This window comes from Ailuropoda melanoleuca, chromosome 16 (genome assembly GCF_002007445.2).
Source record: "Ailuropoda melanoleuca isolate Jingjing chromosome 16, ASM200744v2, whole genome shotgun sequence".
Classification (NCBI taxonomy): domain Eukaryota; kingdom Metazoa; phylum Chordata; class Mammalia; order Carnivora; family Ursidae; genus Ailuropoda; species Ailuropoda melanoleuca.
This window is the reverse complement of record NC_048233.1, coordinates 62,392,906-62,412,106: the sequence shown is the minus strand read 5'-3', so window position 1 is coordinate 62,412,106 and position 19,201 is coordinate 62,392,906. Positions and strand designations below refer to the sequence as shown.

Here is a 19,201-nt window from a genome sequence, read left to right as displayed (position 1 = left end):
CCAGTTATATAAACTTTTAAATGCATCCATAAAATACCAAAAGGCAAATATTGCATAATGTTCGGACATCCAGTCCACCTTATCATCTCAATCATTATTTAATTGGTGATATAGATAGCACAACTTGAGGTCATCTGATAATATGACTGCTGTTTCTTTACACAGGAAAGTTTGAAAAATTTTCTTTTCCTTTTTCTTGCATTGATCCCTTTGAAATAAAGAAAACTGCATGTATACATGTGTTTATTTCATAACTGTNGGACATCCAGTCCACCTTATCATCTCAATCATTATTTAATTGGTGATATAGATAGCACAACTTGAGGTCATCTGATAATATGACTGCTGTTTCTTTACACAGGAAAGTTTGAAAAATTTTCTTTTCCTTTTTCTTGCATTGATCCCTTTGAAATAAAGAAAACTGCATGTATACATGTGTTTATTTCATAACNATGTGTTTATTTTATAACTGTTTTTCTTTGCTTTGCAATTACATGTAAGGAAATATGCTTCCATCCTTTTTTGCCTCCCCTGAATGCAATGAAACTTTTTACTTAATCTTTCACATGTACTAATTTGTCAAGGGTTTTACAATGATAGTTTTCACTTTAAAAATACTGAACTATATATAGCAATGTTAGCCTAGAACTTTTCTTCCTAATGGAAAGTTACTGCTATCAGAGGTAGTTAGTAATTCAAGATACATAAAGATGTAGTGTGACAGAGAGGAAAGAGTAAGTTTTAAACAGATCTGAATCTGATATTAGCTTTAAATATGTAATTAAATATGTGACTTTGTTGAATCACTTAATTTCAGTTCAATCTTGTTTGCAGCTGGCATCATGCCTATCTTGCAAAGTTTTTGTGGTGATTAGGGAAGCTAGCTATATAACCTAACAGTGAAGATGTTGGAGTTTGGAGTCAGGGAAACACATGAGTTAGAACATTACTGGCCTTGCCACTTATTAACTATATGACCTTGTAAAAATAGAGGTAAGGCTTGTGGTCAATATTCAAAGACATAATGCTTGTAGAGTGCTTGGCATGTAGGTATGTGCCTAATAGTTATAGTAATAGTATAGTTGTCATAGTAATAAGAATAGCAGTATTTTCACCAGTATTTGATTAGTCTCTTCCAAGTTCACTTATCAGCATAATCAAGAAACTCATTAAAGCTAACCAAACTAATATTAAAGTATTAACTTTATAATGACTTAACATCATTAATAATGCAAACAATATAAGTACATGCACAATGTCTAAGATGATTAGAGAGAGGAGCTTCCCTATAATATTCATGTGATTATAAAACTCACAATGTTAGGTTCATGCATAATCTGTAAAAAGCCCTTAAAGGAAAAATAAATTATCCTCCTATAAAATTATAAATAAATTCTACTGGCCAAAGAGGCAAAATTCATTTCTTATTTATGCCAAACTTTTCAGTCGTAAGACTTGAAATATGCTGGGATATCCTGAACATAATTAAGGTAACTAAATGACATTTTAATAAGTTGGCCATTTGCAGATAAGGTTGGGGTATGCTAGAAAAAAATGCTAAAATCACATAATTTATAATAAAGATTCAAGAAGTTTCAACAATCAGAAATAATTTCCTAAGTAAGGATAATTACTTCTTTATCATTTATTGAACATCTAGAAAAAGCTTAGCTATTGTGCTAGGAATTTTTACACTTTATTGTCTTTAATGATGTATTATTATCATAAACCTAAGCTGGCAAAAAAAAAATTATAAATATGTAGCCCTAACTTCCCAGAGATTACAAAGTATTACATATGTAAGATTATACGAAATCACATGCTTGAGGCAGACAGTAAGTATCTTGGTAAATAGTAATAGTAATAAAAAGGGAATTAGTGAATGTGAAGTGTGTTAACATATAATTAGAATGTTAGCTAATAAGTCAAAAACTATTTGAGAACATGAACTAAAGTTGTGTAAAAAATTCAAATTGGAATACACTGACCCATTAGTAAAAGGTAAAACTATAAAACTTTTAGATGAAAACATAGGAAAAAGACCCTAGAGAGGGCAAAGATTTCTAAAATGGGTGGAGTAGGGGAGAGAAACTGCTGACCATTAAAAAATTGATAAGTTAAACTTCATTAAGATTAAAAACTTCAGCTCTTCAAAAGATACCGTTAATAGAAAAGGCCAAGTCATAGACTAGAAGAAAATTACTGGAAAGATTATGCCTAAAATATTTAAGGAACTTTACCCTTCAATGAGAAGATAAATAACTTAAAACAATGGACAAAAGACAGACCAAAGGAGACAGGCAAATAGCAAACAAGCATATGATAAGATGGTGAACATCATTAGTTATCGAGGAAATGCGAATTACCACAATGTCATACATTTCACGTGCACTACAATGGCTAAAATACAAAAGACTGAAAATAAAAAGGTTTGGAGGGATGTGATTCCTAGAGAGATGAAAATATGTATCTGTACAAAGACTCATACATTAGTGTCCATAGCAACTTTATTCATAATAGCTTCAATCTGGAAAAAACTCATGCCCATCAGTAGGGGAAGTATAAAGAAGTTGCGCTATATTTTCACATTCAAAAACTCACCCTAAGCAAACTGTGANTAAATAAACTGTGACATGTATAACACTGCAGACGGTGCTGATATTAACCAAGAGGATTGTTTGACATTACATAATGAAATATGTAAATATTCGGAAGATCTGCACAACTCGGTGAATCAATGCCTTCCAAACGGCCAAGGAATGAAATGTGGATCTCTTGAATGGGTAAAAGACCCATTCAAAGCACAAGATAAACCAATGCCTTTTAGTGTAACATAACATGAAAAAGTTCATTGATACAGTTTTTGATTCCACATTGTAATCAACGTTTATAAAACTATTCTTTTTCAAGTTTCAGTGTATATTGAAGAAGAATATCCACAATTATCTGAAAAGGCTATTAAAACAACTCTCCCTTTTCGAACAATGTATCTGTGTGAAGTCAGATTTTCTTTTCATTTTTCAACCAAAACAATATATTATAATGGACTGAATAAGGAAGCCAATATTAGAATCTGTGTTTTCTACTGAGGAAAAATGTAAAAAAAAGTTACACTGTTTGCTAAATTTTTTTTTTTTTTGGAAAATCATTATTTACAATCATGTAATCATTTTACTATTATTTTAACTGAATTCATAAAAATTTAAAAATTCCTGTTTTGGTAAATATCATAGATGCAACCCAAATGAATAAAAGTGTAGAGATCATCCATAGTTTTTAAGAGTGTAAAGAAGTTCTGAGATAAAAAAGTTTGAGAACAACTGGACTAAAGTTCTGATCTGGTTTCCTCACAACTTTGCTATTTTGTAGCTTATCTTTTTTTTTTATCAGCAGCTTTATTGAAATAAAATTCACATGTTATATAATTCATCCATTTAAAGTGTACAGTTCAGTGGTTTTTTAGTATTCACAGATATGTGCAAACATCACTCAAGGCAATTTTATCTCATTTTCTTTACCTTAAAAAAAAACCCCAAACCTTCAAACTTTTTACAAATCGCCCCTCCACATACTCAAGGTCTCCATGTCTCCCTACACTCCAAGCCCTAGGTAACGCTATTTATTTTCTGTCTCTACAGATTTCCTTATTCAGGACCTTCATATTAATGACATCATATAGTATGTGTTCTTTTGTGATGGCTTCTTTTACTTGGCATAATCTTTTTTAAGGTTCATCCATCTCGTAGCAAATATTAGTACTTCATTCCTTTTTATAGCCAAATAATATTTCATTGTATGGATATACCACATTTGTTTATCGAGGCATCAGTTAATGGAGATTTAGGCTGTTTCCATCTTTTGGCTCCTATGAATAATGGCGCTATAAACATTCATGCACAAGTTTCTATGTGGACACATGGTCTCATTTCTCTTGGGTATATATTTACAAGTGAATCACTCAAAAGTGCCAGACTGTTTCCAAAGCAGTTGTACCCTTTTACATTCCCACCAGCAGAGTATGAGGGCTCCAATTTCTTCAGCTTGCCAACACTTAACAGTTACCTGAGTTTTTATCCTAGAGAGTGTGAAGTAGTGTCTCATTATAATTTTGATTTGCATTTTTGATGATTAATGATGTTGAGCATCTTTCATGTGCTAACTGGCCATTTGTCTATTTTCTTTGGAAACTGTATATTCAAATTCCTTTTCCATTTTTCATTGAATTGTCTTTTTATTATTGAGTTGAAAGCATTCTTTATGTGTTGTAGATACAAATCTCTAATTAGATATATGACTTGTAAATATTTTCACCTATCATAACGATTTCTTGATGGTGTCCTTTGAACATAAAAGTTTTTAATTTTGAGGTGTGTGTCTGGCTCAGTTGGTAGAGCACGTGACTCTTCATCTCAGGGTTGTGAGTTCAAGCCCCACACTGGGCGCGGAAGCTACTTTAAAGAAAAAAAAACTTTCTAAGTTTGATGAAGTCCCATTTGTCTATTTTTTTTCATTATTTGTACTTTTGGTACCATATCTAAGAATTCTTTGCCAAATCTAAGGTTATAAAGATTTTTTCCTAAGTTTTTGTCTAAGAGTTTTATAGTTTCGGCTCTTACATTTAGGTCTTCGATACATTTGAATTAATTTTTGTACATGCTGTGGGGTAATAGTCCAACTTCATTCTTTTGCATGTGGCTATCTAATTGTCCCATCCCATTTGTTGAAAAAGACAATTCTTTTCTTATTGAATGGTCTTGGCACCCTTGTCGAAATCAGTTGACCACATGAATTTATTTCTGAACTCTCAATTCTATTCCATTGATTTATATGCCTATTTTATGATAGTACTACGCCGTCTTTCACCATTGTTTTATAGTAAGTTTTGCAATTGAGAAATATGAGCCCTCCTAATTTATTTTAGGATTATTTTGGTTATTCTAAGCCCTCTGAAATTCCATAGCCATTTTAGAATCAGCTTGCAAATTTCTCCAAAAAGTCAGCTGGAATTCTGCTAAGACTGCACTGTATCTGTAGATAGTCTGGAGACTATGGTCATATTGATTTTGGACCTTCTGATCCACGAACCTGGGAAGTTTTTCCATTCATTTAGATCATTAAAAATTTCTTTCAACAATGTTTCATAGTTTTCAGAGTATAAGTTTTACATTTTCCTTGTTAAAATTATTCATAAGTATTTTATTCCTTTTTGGTGCTATTATGAATGCAATTGTTTCCTTAACTTCATTTTCAGATTGTAACAGAGGTTTTTAATATTTACCTTTCCACTAGAGAGTAAGGTCCCTGAAAGGAACCAGAATCTTGTTCATTTTAAAATTTCCACTGATTTATAAAGTGGTCTATAGCACTACCAGTCACTCAAAAACATGTAGAAGAAATGAATGAATGAATAAAAATAGTAAAACACAGCTTCAATAAACAAATTTATAAGAAATGCAGATTTTTCTCCCCAATTTGTTGAGAGGGAAATATTTGGATTTAAGAAATCTTGATGTGAGAGGCACCTGGCTGGCTCAGTTGGGACAGCAAGCAGTTCTTGATATCAATTTGGGATTGTGAGTTTGAGCCTCATGTTGGGGGTAGTGTTTACTTAAAACAAACAAAAAGAAATCTTGATGTGAAAAGTCAAAAATTTTTTTCTGATTAAGATCTAATTTTTATTTTGCTAAAAGTTTGTAACTATTAAAGGGGAATGCTAACTTGAACAGCAGAAAGTTGCTATGGTAACCCTCAGAAAGCTCAAAAGCACAAGTCACTGACAATGTATGAGGGTACACTGTCAATTACACTCCTCTTCTCACTTGTGCAAGAAGGGAATACGGTGCTGCATCAGACTATCTTAAAATTTTTAAATAGTCACTTAAAATAGTGACTTTTTCTTAAAGGAAAATATGAACCTTTTCCTGTACATTGATGGAAAGCTCAAGGATTCATGTTTTACAAACTTCACATAGTCCTTAAACAAAGTCTCAGCTTTAACCCTTATACAGTATGTTTAGATACAGCATTTTAAAATGTTATTTCTTTATCTCCTTGGCAAACTTCAAATTTCAATTATATCTCATATTTCTGTTAATGTAATTAAATGTAGAGTTTTCATAGACCCCTGCAATCTCACCAAGTATTGTCTTTGTTTCTGTAATTTGCTTGAATATGTCACTTTGGTTCAGACCTCAAAATAGGGATAATGCTTTACTTGTCCAAAGGCAGGAGCCTAGCACAGATGAGCCATATGTCATTTCTAGCTCTAAGATAAAAGATATGAGATTACTAGTTTTGAATGAGTTCCAGAATAAAAACCTGTTACATATTCTAGTACGTGGTTCTGGAATACATTTTCTGGGTTCAAATCATGATTTCTCAAGTATTGAACATCGATCTAGTTTCTTAATTTTCTGTACCTCAGTTTCCTTATATGTAAAATGGAGATTATAACAGTAGTTATATAAAATTTTATAAGAACCGTTAGATCCTGACTTTAAGTGTTTTATATTTGTTAGCTGCTATCGTTATTATTATTATGACTTCCTACAGAAGTAAAGGAAAACAAAACTCCAAACTGTTCTGCTATAAATGTCATTTCAAATCATAGTGGTTTTTTCAGAAAAAATTTTTAAACATATAATGTATTATTTGTTTCAGGGGTACAGGTTTGTGATTCATCAGTCTTATACAATACACAGTGCTCACCATAACACATACCCCCCACCCCAATGTCCATCACCCAGCCACCCCATCCCTCCCTCCCATGGTGTTTTAGTCTATACATTAGAAAAAATGATTTCGGTGATTTTGCTCATTTTGACTTTCACATTCTATTCACTACAGACAATTTTTTACTATTTCTAGTATTGTACATTTGTTATAGAAATATATATATGATAATACCACGGGAAAATATATAATGTAATTCTAGTTTCTCTACTACCTGTACAATAATAATAATGATGACAATTATCCCAAACTTGCCTCTTGAACACTCTTTTTAAAAAAAATTGTTTTGGGGGAGGCACCTGGGTGGCTCAGTGGGTTGAGCGTCCAGCTCTTGATTCTGGCTTGGGTCATGGTCTCAGGGTCATGAGACTGAGTCCTGCGTTGGGCTCCATGCTGAGCATGGAACCAGCTTAGGATTCTCTCTGTCCCTCTCCCTAGGCCCCTGTACCCTCCATACCCCTCCCCCACTCTCTCTCTCTCAAGGGAAAAAAATGAAATAAAAAAAGATAAAATAAATTTTTGTTTAAAGTTTTATTTATTTAAGTAATCTCTACATCCAGTGTGAGGTTTGAACTCATGATCCTGAGATTAAGAGTTGCAAGCTCTTCTGACTGAACCAGCCAGGTACCCCAGCCTCTTGAACATTCTAAAGAAAAGGACTTTTCTGAGCCATTGAAGAAAATCTTGTGAAGATCCCTCTTTTTCTATCTGGGGAGGACTGACCTCTTTTCCTGAGAGTGTAGCTTCAGGAGGTTTATACATAGAAACAGCAAGGGAAGAAGGGGACTTGTCCTATTGAGATCAACTTTTTTTCTTTCCTTTTTTCCTTCAAAATTTTGAACATGGAGAAAGATACGTAACATAAAAGTTACCATTTTAACCATTTTTAAGTGTGCAGTTCAGTGATATTAAATACATTCATAATGTTGTGCTACCATCACCACTAACAATTTCCAGGCATGTTTTCATTTTGTTAAACTGAAACTCTGTACCTATTAAACAATGACTTGCCATTCCCTCTTCCCCCCAGACCCTGGCAACCACCATACTACCATAGGTCTCTATGATTTTTAATACTTTAAGTACCTCATGTAAATGGAATCACAGTATTTGTCTTTTTGTGACTGACTTTTTTCACTTAGGATAATGTCCTCAAGGACTTAGGATAATGTCCTCAAGATTCATCAGTGTTGCTGCATATTTCAGAATTTCCTTCCTTTTCAAGGTTGAATAATATTCCATTGCAATATAGGCCACATCTTGCTTATCAATTCATCTGTTAACAGATACTCAGATTGCTTCTACATTTTAGGTATTATAAATAATGCTGCTAAGAACATAGGTGTACAAATATTTTTTCAAGATCTATGTTCAGATCAGCTTTATGATTAATGAAAAGATATCAGTGAAAATCAACCTCATGTTAAAATATTATATGTTTATAAGAAATAAAAAAATAATAACATTATTAAAATGAACTTACCATATATTCACTGTATACAAACACCACAAATACACAATTTAACAATTAATTTAATTTTATTTAAAATAAAAGACATTTTCCTCTGTTTTATTTAAATGGCATATGAAAATAACTTATCAGACTCAGACTCATAAAGCATTTATATATTGCTCTTCATTATGTCGCACTAGTTAGGGGAAAGAACTTTTGGAAAGATTAGTACCTGGATAAGATGTGTTGGCATTGTGATGATACAGGCTGACAGAGAGGTTCGTAGAAGACCACGGAGAACATACAGGAACTTCGTAAGGCTGTGGCTGTTGTCACAGTTTTCTGTACAGCAAATGTCATCTCCCCACAAAGGCGAACCAAGACTCTGGATTCCTATTCTTAAAATGTTTTTCTGTTTTTTCTAAAGGAAAGTGGGAGGGAGGTAAACACACTAGGTTTTGTTAACCAATAGGATACCTCTTTCACTTCTTTTTGCCAGTTTTTAAATTTATAAAAGATTAGGGAGATAATGTCAGTAGAGGTGGTAAAAACCTTTACGTGTAGTTAGTATAACGCAACATAAAGGAAGTCTTCTTTATCACAAGAGTGCAAAAAAAAAAAGAGCTGATCTTTTTCTTACTTTTGGAAAATTTGAAGAGTATCAAAAGCCTCAAGTTTCTACATTTTAACAGTGACTACTGTAAAGATTATGTTTGAGGCACCTGAAATAACATATAAAAAATCAGTTGCAATAAAGAATATCTAAAACAGAGTGCTTACAAACCATTCTAAGTATTACGAAATTCTACAAGTCTTTCAATAAACTATAATTTGCTCATTTCTCATTTAATGCTACGGTGTCCAACACCTGATACTTTGTTTGAAAGAAGTTTAAAAATGTGTGTTTTGGTTTTACACTCTATATATGCCTTTATTTATTCTTCTTGAAGCCATTTTTACAAAATAATTTAAGTTCAACGCTTTTCATAAAATTGAACAACTGAACATTTAGAAGTTGAGACAATTGATATTAAGGTCATAATAGTGACTAATATTTCCTGGGAAAGAACATTTAAAAACCATTAAGTAAAATCTAAGATGATTACCAATTAGTGTTTACCAGAGATGTATTTATAACAAATTTTACTGTTTGGGTTATTCTAACTGAACAAATGTTTTATAAATGCTTTCCTTAGCAATCTGGCAAAATTTCTGGGTGAAGGAGGAGACATTAGCAAAACCTGGTGCATGGAAATAATTGAAAAATTATTATTACAATTCTAATGAGGAAAGTAAGTTTTCTCTCTTGAAAGCAAAAATTTGGAACATGTGCCATTTTTGAGTGTGATTTCTGATGAAGCCAGATCCTATAATATATCATGTTATTACTATACTAAAACTAATAAAATTTATTTAAGTAATACAATTAATTAACCAACTATTGTCTCCCTGATATTACAGAATGAAAGTTGAGGTTGTGTATTTTTCAGAATTCATCAACAAAGGAAAGTAGGAAAATGAATAAAACACTGAAATGTTAGAAGAGGAAAAACAAAAAGGGACAAATAGTAAAATGGGTAAGACAGATATTCACAGTCTGGACGTGTAACTAAGAAGCTGTGATTCTGGGCAAGACCCATACACCACTTATGCATTCATTTTCTCATCTCTATAATAAAAAGGATAGAACATTGTTCTATGAACCCATATAATCCTTCAAATATATAAAGGGACATAATGGGTTGCATAAAACTATTAAAATGAGATTACAGAAAAAGGAATTTGGTTTAAGCACATTTAAAAAAACCTTCCTAACTCCAAGGACCTGGAACACGATGATACTATCAAGGCAGCTGGTCCAATTTTCTTTTCTGGTCGTATTAAGTCTATGATAGGCAATCACCTTAAGATATATATTATGACCCTTGGCAGTCCATAAAAATTGTTTTCTTTTTTAATTTCTGCATTACTTGAATGAAATAAAGTAATAATATGTATCACAGCACGTTTTAGAAGCTTAAATAAGTTTTTGATGAATTCGTGTAAGATATCTGTAAACTGATAGGTTATCCTTTACACTGTATTACTTAGAGACTCAGAATTTAAGTAAAATGGCAAGACTAAGTTTCATTTTGTCATTCCTAAACTTGTTTCCTCATGAACTGTGGCTTAAATTAGATTCTCAACAGAAAGAGCAATCTGGAAAAAGGGAGAGAGAAATCTTTCCCCAAATTCTAGGTATTAGAACAAAACCTGAAGGTGGAAGGAGAGCAGCATTATTTGTCTTCCCTCGTCAACATTTCATAAACTAAAGGTCAGCTGTATATTTTAACCCAGTCACCATTACCAACTATTGTACCAAAGAGCATCTGCCAGAAGTTTATAACAAAAATGCTGTTAGGTGCAGAAGCGAACCACAGAGGTTTAGCGACTTTGACAGATATACTGATACATCTGAAAATAAAATAAAAAGTCAAAGAATGAAGAATAAGATATTTAAGTGAGGCAGGTACTCAGCACATTAGAATATATAATTGAGCATAATACTTCAACATAGGGAATACATTCATATTTTTAAAAAAATGACAGTAATTGCAAAAACAAAGGCTGAATTACAAATTTCCTGTGCTGTTTTGGACATATAATTCCTTTGTTATGCCATATAATAATGGGGCACATTGTGAGGCACAACAGAATTTATAAAATAACCTTTTGTGGAAAGCTGAACAATAAACAGTTAAATTTATTCCTATGAGAACATCTAAAATATTTAATCTGGTATTCTAAGTAAAATCAACATTCAAATTTCATTTTTATTGCACATTTCTTAGATACTTAAAAATCATAACTTAAATGAAATTATGACAGCAATTTGCAAATGTCTCCATTCCAAATATCTTTACAGATGAGCTACACTACTTTACTTACTACCAAGGTAAGTATATAATAGTATATAATACTCAGTTCTGTATAGCCTACTTCAAATAAACTAAATTAAGGAATTTGAAAATATAAGCTTATTTGAAAATGTAGTGATAGAGAAAATAAGATGAAAACTTCCTTTTCAAAAGAAGGATTTGGGCGCCTGGGTGGCTCGGTCGGTTAAGTGTCTTCCATTGGCTCAGGTCATGATCCCAGCGTCCTGGGACTGAGCCCCACATCAGGCTCTCAGCTCAGCAGAGAGTCTGCTTCTCCCTCTCCTGTCCCTGCTGCTCCCCCAGATTGTGCTCTCTGTCTCTCTGCCTCTCTCACTCAAATGAATAAATAAAAAATCTTTTTTTTTTAAAGGAGGATTTATTTCAGTATAGGAACATTATTCTGACTCAGGAATATTATTTTTTGAAGTAGGGCTTCACAGATGCATTTTTGTGGCTTCCTGAACTCAACTAGAGTTTCTGAGACAGATGTATAGATGAGGTAATTTAGCAAATGATACGTTCTGTAATATAACAGTATGAAAATTTATTAACATAAAAACACAACATACAATTTATGCTTTTGTTCCAATAAAATCAGAAATATATTTTATAATAACTTACTGGCATATTGTAAATTTTTTCAGCATTCTTGGTATTACACCATATAAATATCTACCTCAACTCTGTTTAATCTTTATGAAAGTCAATAGTTGTGGAACCTCTGGTTCAGAGAGACAAACCAGTTCAGTTTGTTGCTTATCAATTTTCGTGAAATAAAATACTATTTATTGAAAATGGTGGTGTTTTTCATACTTAAATAAATAACTAAGAAAACAAACACTTCATTCCATTCCAATAATAGCGTACTGCTCAAGGGTCCTTTGGATGGATGAGTGTACATGTGTGTACATATATGTGTATATATACATATATATATATGCAAGTATGTGTATATCATTTTGCTGTTGCCTTTGTTTTGAATTTTATAAAATTTCTTGCTCTTCGAAGATGTGTCATCATTCTGCAAGAACAGCAGCTCTGCACACTGTATCATAGGAACTGTTATGACATGCCTGTTTCCATAGTAACCACAGCGAGTGGCGAGAGGTGTCTGTCAGGGACCAATTTACCTCTCCAGACGGGCAATGCCACCAAAGGGAGAACACAGTGCCCATAAATCTTAGCTAGGACCAAAACTGGAGCAACAATGAACAAAATAAAATTGTAATAAAAACCAAGGTCCATCACAAAAACTGTACCATACATGAAGAGCCATCTATAAATAAATGTGTATGCTTCACCACACACATAAGTATTTTCAACTTGCTATTAAACTGATGATCAAAACAAATTTAAAAATTATCTTGCTTTGGAAAAAAAACATTAAGTACAGCAGTAAAGTTTACAAGAATACTTAAAATTTATGGATTAAGAACAAATGCAGTTGATAATGCAAAAAAAAAGACTTGGATTCTTTGCTTTCTTCAATAAAAATAATGGTGCTCTGGAAATAATTCTGCTAAAATAATAATAATGAACTGAAAATCTTAGCAGCTATAGCAATTAAAATCACTGAGAAAGATTTCTGAAAAGCATGATATCTAGAAATAAAATTCCTCTCACTTTGGTTAAGTTAAACTAACCGGAACATCTTTAATAGTAGGAATTTGGAATCTTTAATAGTGGGAATTTAAAAACTTCCGTTTTTAAAAATAGAGCTACAGAGAAATAATTAAGTTATAAAATATTTTAAGATAGCAAATAAAAAATTTTTATTCAATGAGACAACTCAAAGTGTGATGTTATAAGAAATAAAATCTTAAAATAACTAATTTTTACTCATAAGGTAATTCAATTAAGGACTGAAACAAATATAAAAAATTTAGATAAGAAAGTATAAGTCTTGCAGATTTAGGAGTAATTTTCAAAACGTGGCTGTTTATTAATCCCAGGTGCTACAAATATGTATTTAAAAATAATTTATGTCGACCATGTATGTATACATCTTCTGTGCTTCCACGGAGAACTTAGCTAAAACTTTAAATACACATTAACAATTAAACTAAGGCTGCCTGTGCCTGTGCTCTGCTTATTTACATCTTCTGTGCTTGGAAACAGCTTGTTTACTGTCGATTATTCTAAAACCTTCTGGGTTTACCTCTGGAGAGTTTAAAAACAACATTACATACATGATTATAAAGGTTTTTTTTAAAAAGACACTCAATACCTGGGGACTGGATCCATCAAATCCTTCCTCATATATGACGTTCTGGATAAACTGAAGCAGCTTTCTGTAGCCATGGGTCAAAGAACTGTTGGTAAGAAATGGTTCAAATACATAAATGGGCTTATTACACAGGAAATTCAAAATCTAACCTATAACATTAAGGAAATTCATGACATTACTTAAATATAATATAAAATGAACCAAAATAGTATAAATAATTTAAAAATATGTAGTCAATACACCCAGGGAATTAGTTACAATGCCTTATATTAACTAGCTCAGTGTTCTTGACATCATGGGAAGATAAAAATCTGTGGAGACTGAGATGGCTTAATTATGTCAAGCTTAGTTACCTCCAAGAAAATTAATGATTTAATGAAACAACCTAGAAGATGAAGCCACTATAGCTTTTCAGGAGTAATTATAGATAATTAACACATAGTTAATGAACTGCTATGCCAAGTACACCTAAATCAATGTCTCAATCACCTAAGCTCATCTTCCAGAAAAGTTTTAATTTTCCTAGAACAAACTGCTAAAATAATAGTAATTAAAAAATTTGATCTTTTAAGGCCTATGAAGACGAGTGTAATTTCCACTTTGTTTTTAAGATGAAAATAAAATAAATGTATGAATTCAAGAAGATGAATTACCTCTCACATGAATATTAGTATTAATGGCACTATTTTAAAATATTTCACAAAAATGGGGAGCCTGGCAGGCTCAGTTGGTACAGCATGAGACTTGTGATCTTGGGGTCGTGAGTTCAAGCCTCACGTTAGGTGGAGAGCTTCCTTAAAAAAATTTTTTTACAAGTGTTATGAAACACCTCAAAAAAATTTAGTTACTGTGAAGAACATCTGGTTTAACACTGACTGAATTTAATATTCTCGATAACACACAACCTGCGTGCTATGGCTGAACGTTGTCATGATAATGAGGTTCTGGAGCATAGCTATTTCACAGACATTTAAGTGACGAATGCTGTGAAAGCTGTGGGTGTCCTTAAAAATACAGAAGTGTTTGCTTTACTCTGATCCTAAGTAAAGCAATCACATATGCAGAATCAGTGCCCTAAAGAAAAAATGAAATATAATTTGAAGCACACGTGCAATATTAAAGAACCTAACAAGTTAGGAAAAGTAGCTGACTACTTAATGTGCAAAATCAATGGGAGGTTGTTCGGCCTGCTGCACATCTCTGTAAATGTTTAATTGAACAGCCAGAGCTAGCCCCAAAGTACCTAACAAAAACAAAAAAGAAAACCAAAAGAAAGGAATGCCGTTATGTGCAAAACAAATATGACTCCAAGTGAAGGCTTTGGCAGTATGGTTATTTCACATATAGTTATTTCTCCATTTTCAATGAGGGACTGGATTATAGGACACATTTTTTCCAGTTTAATGAGTGAAGAAATGTGTCTATAAAAAATGATATTCCATAATGGCATTGATGTGACTCTTTCATAAATATATGAATATAGAAATATATATAAATACATAAACATATATGAATAAATAAGTAACGTATTTGTCCCGGCTAGCTCAACTTTCAGAAGACAGTGCTGCTGTTTGAACGCAGCATGTTCAATTCCTATCCGGGTCAATTAGATTTGCACAGGGGGTAAATCTGCTCCAAGGTCCCAGATTATGAAATGAATTTCAGCCAACCATTTGACGAATGTCAGTATGGGTTAAAGAAGGGTGGATCAAGAATATATCCAGTTCATTCTAATTCACCAATAATGAATCTACTCAAGACATTATTTCATATATTACAGAAAGTTTCTTAAGCATTTTTCCTTCTGCCCCAAATTGTTCAATAATAAAATTTGCCTTCAGTGTTTGGTAGTAATTTGCTATCTGAAGTACATTACTAGACAACATATACATAAATTATTTCTTAGTTTTTTGTTGCCACTGCTCAACCAATACAATCGGTTATTTATTTTGTATTCTCCCAGTTTGTTAAGGTAGCTATCGTAGGGCTACGATTCTCTTCAAAGGTGGCGGAGAGGTTTGATATGAGAACAGAAATAAGACATAAAGCCAATACATCTTAAACTCTTTCCTTATTTAACACTGACATAAAATAATCCAGGCACCAGCAATGCTTAGAACTTTATAAGTAATAAACTTTCCCAAACTAATCTGATTTCTAGGGCAGTAAACACTTTGATAAAAAAAATTAAATGGGAAAAATCAATATATTTAGGTATATAAATTGATACATGGGATTCATTTATGATACATGGGATTACAGCATTTAAAACTGACCTAGTTTATATGGTATTGATATTACACTACTACTAAGTATTGTTAATCTCCATGAGATAACAGTTCCTACCAGCAATACTTACAAAAATATTTTTTACTGATAAAAATATCTTCTATTGTCACCTAAATTTTTAAAAAATTTAAACCCCTTTAATTTTGAGGCTATTGTCTTTTTTTGTTGCTGTTTAGCAAGTATAGTAACTTATAAATCAGGAGTTGGCAGAAGAAAATCTAGTTACAAATATGACCCTGTCCTCCTCATTGTTTCCAAGCAATTAACAAAGGTTAGGTCATCAAAGTATTTAAAACATGTCCCAAAGGCAGCACATTTCAAATCATGTATACTATTCTACCTTGATTTTTTAAATTTTAAACAACTTTTATAGTAAAATGATCTAACCTGAGATTCCACAATTTGTCTTTAAAACTATAACAGTACAAAGAATATAAAAACGATTATTAGGACTTTAATTTTTACCTTTAAAAATATCAAGTATTTAAAATATTTTTCAGTCAAAAAATTGTTCCATGTCTGCTTATATTACCATGTCTTCTGACAGTAATTTATTTCTTTATATTAATGTTAAAAATGGGGAAAAGGGGTCCAATGACACAAACTGTAAATTAATACATACATATTTTTTTAAGTAGGCTCCACACTCAACATGAAGCCCAGTGCAGGGCTTGGACTCACAACCCTGAGATCAAGACTTGAGCTGAGATCAAGAGTCAGATGCTTAACTGACTGAACTACCCAGGCNAAAAATTGTTCCATGTCTGCTTATATTACCATGTCTTCTGACAGTAATTTATTTCTTTATATTAATGTTAAAAATGGGGAAAAGGGGTCCAATGACACAAACTGTAAATTAATACATACATATTTTTTTAAGTAGGCTCCACACTCAACATGAAGCCCAGTGCAGGGCTTGGACTCACAACCCTGAGATCAAGACTTGAGCTGAGATCAAGAGTCAGATGCTTAACTGACTGAACTACCCAGGCGCCCCTAAATTTACATTCTGATGGCGAAGTTCAACATGTTTTAAAAACCGACAGAAAGAAATGAGACTTTCATAGTTATCAGTATCTCCCCCACACAATTTTCAGCAGGAGGTTTATTGGCATTTACTTTAGAGAGCTTCAGTTTCTATCCACAAATGGCATTGGTTTTTCTGTGAAAAGTAATTTTATCAGTCTCATTAAGAAAGATTTAAAAAAAAGGGGGCGCTTGGGTGGCTCAGCCCACTGAGCTTCGGACTCTTGATTTTAGCTCAGGTCATGATCTCAGGGTCATGGGATTGAGGCCCGCATTGGGCTCCACACTCAGCACAGTCTGCTTGTCCCTCTCCCTTTGTGTTCCCTGCGCTAGTGCTCTCTCTCTCTCAAATAAATAAATAAATCTTAAAAAAAAAAGATTATAAAAATCTGCTATAGTATATCTAGGTGTAGCTACAGATGCCGTATGTCTAGAAGAGAAATCAAGCAGATAATATATACCAGTTAATGACCTTGTAGCTTCTCAATGAACAAAGGAATACTTTTAAAAAAGTCTCAATGTGATCAAAGAATAAATGTAAATGTAACAACAACAAAAAAGCTTCGGTAACAAAGATGAGATTTTATTTGTGAAAATATAAATTATAAAAATAAAATTATATATATGAAATAACTATTTGATAAGTGAAACATTTACTCATAGATAATGAACTCTTGGGTATTTTTTGTAACAGAACTTGATTTTATCTACTGGTAAAGTGTCTGACATAGTAAATACTCAAAAACGTTTTGCATCTCTGTCACATTTGGTCATTACAATAGCCTTGTCAGGTAAATAGAGTCATTAGCTCCATTTTATGGTAGAGAATATTAAGACCCTTTGGAGACTTAAGTGATTTGCTTAAAGCTGGACAACAATTAAGTGACACAGGAGGCACCTAAAACGTTTTCTAAAACTTTGTCTGCTTTTTTTAGCTAAACTAAGATAAAGCCTCAGAGTGAGATCCAGATTCAATGAAAAGTCTGTGGGTTCAAATACACTAATGCGGCTGTGAGGAGGTTTGAACATGACTCCATTTAACACAAAGTATTCAGGTGTATAGTGTATAGTTTATAGTTATAGTCACACCTATGAGACCTTCACAAATAGGTCTCACTTGTATTAACTTGATACATGACATATAAAGACAATTCAAGATGGAAAAATGTAGATTTACAATATCTAAACGAGATACCAGTATAACACAGTGGAAAGTATGCTCAAGATCTGGGTTCCTGGTCTACCTGTATCAGCAACTATAGCTAAATGTGTGATAATGAGGCAAAGTATTTAATTTTTCTGTTTTGGGGCTCAAAATTTTTTCATGTGACAGAGTTGCATTAATAATCTCTCTTGTCCTTTCTGACTTGAAATTACATGGCTCAAGAATGACTTTTTCTTTTTAAGGCTGATTTCTCTCATTAAAGTGATTAATTGCTGGGTTTTTGAAAATAAGAACTTCTGGTGCATTTTAATATTGATTTAACTACTTGATAGAAATACTTAGAAAGAAAAACTGTTATCACTCCCAATTAGGATTAATTTAAAGTGAAGATGAAGCACTTTTGATATTATTATGCAAATCATTGAGAAAATATGATTTGTATTACCAAAATTCTATTTACACATATATTTCAAGTATTCATTTATGACAAATAGTGAGATATACTTATAGGGCAGTAGGCACAATATCAAATGTCTCAACTAATTGTGTAAAATGGTTTGCTGAGCTAAAGTTATATTAGCATATAATTTGCATGTGACTATAAAGACTGTGAAGTCTATTCACAAGTAATTTTCAAGTTAAAAATTCCATTACTATTACCCTGACGGCTGTCACAGATTTTTCTTTTCTGACGCTTTTCACCTAATAACACTGAGTTTGATTCTCTTCATCATGAATACTCAACTAAGAGTAGAACATACAGAGACTAGGAATGCAAGGAGAGCAGTGACCAGCACAGACCTCTGAGCCACAGTTGGGAAAATACTAAGAACATGAGGATACAAGAATTGCATCCAGTGTCTGACAGAGGTATTATTGAAAGAGGTTACGGTCTTGCATGAAGAAGAATTCAGTTCAACATTACTCTGATTTCCTTTACTTACTGACGTAAACAAGTCATTAGATTACATCTCCTGTTACCCATCATTGTTGTCATTTAGCCAAACCTGGGTCATTAATTATCTTTCAAACATCCTGGACTTTCGGTTTCTTGATCACCTCTTCCCCAATGATCTTGTTTCCATCCTACCTACGGTGCTCACTCTTATGATCATACCTTAGACCTTCCCATTATCACTAATTGCTATCACTATGTAATCTCAATTCACGCTCTGTCCTTCCCACAACTGCCACTTCCTATCTTTCCACCTAGAGCCCATATGTAATCATTTGACCATACTGAGACCTCCATACCATTGCCTATCACTTCTTCACTCATTCCTCTTGATTTACTCTTTCAAATATTTAACCACCTTGATCCATGATCAATCCTTATCTCTACTTCCTTGCTTCTTCTCTTGCTTTGTCTCACTTGCTCAGCAAAACTATTC

The 19,201-nt window shown here is 32.7% G+C and overlaps 1 protein-coding gene across 2 annotated transcripts in view; it reads right to left on the bottom strand.

Annotated features, from left to right (window-relative positions):
• The window catches only part of ELP4 (elongator acetyltransferase complex subunit 4), a 244,991-nt gene that overhangs the window by 137,973 nt on the left and 87,817 nt on the right, over positions 1 to 19,201 (bottom strand). For both annotated transcript variants that reach the window (XM_011222740.3, XM_002917478.4), the window contains exons 6-7: positions 13,331 to 13,415; positions 8,418 to 8,606 (exon numbers count right to left, since the gene is read on the bottom strand). In XM_011222740.3, coding sequence (XP_011221042.2) covers positions 8,418 to 8,606; positions 13,331 to 13,415 — 274 coding nt within the window. The remainder of the gene's footprint in view (positions 1 to 8,417; positions 8,607 to 13,330; positions 13,416 to 19,201) is intronic.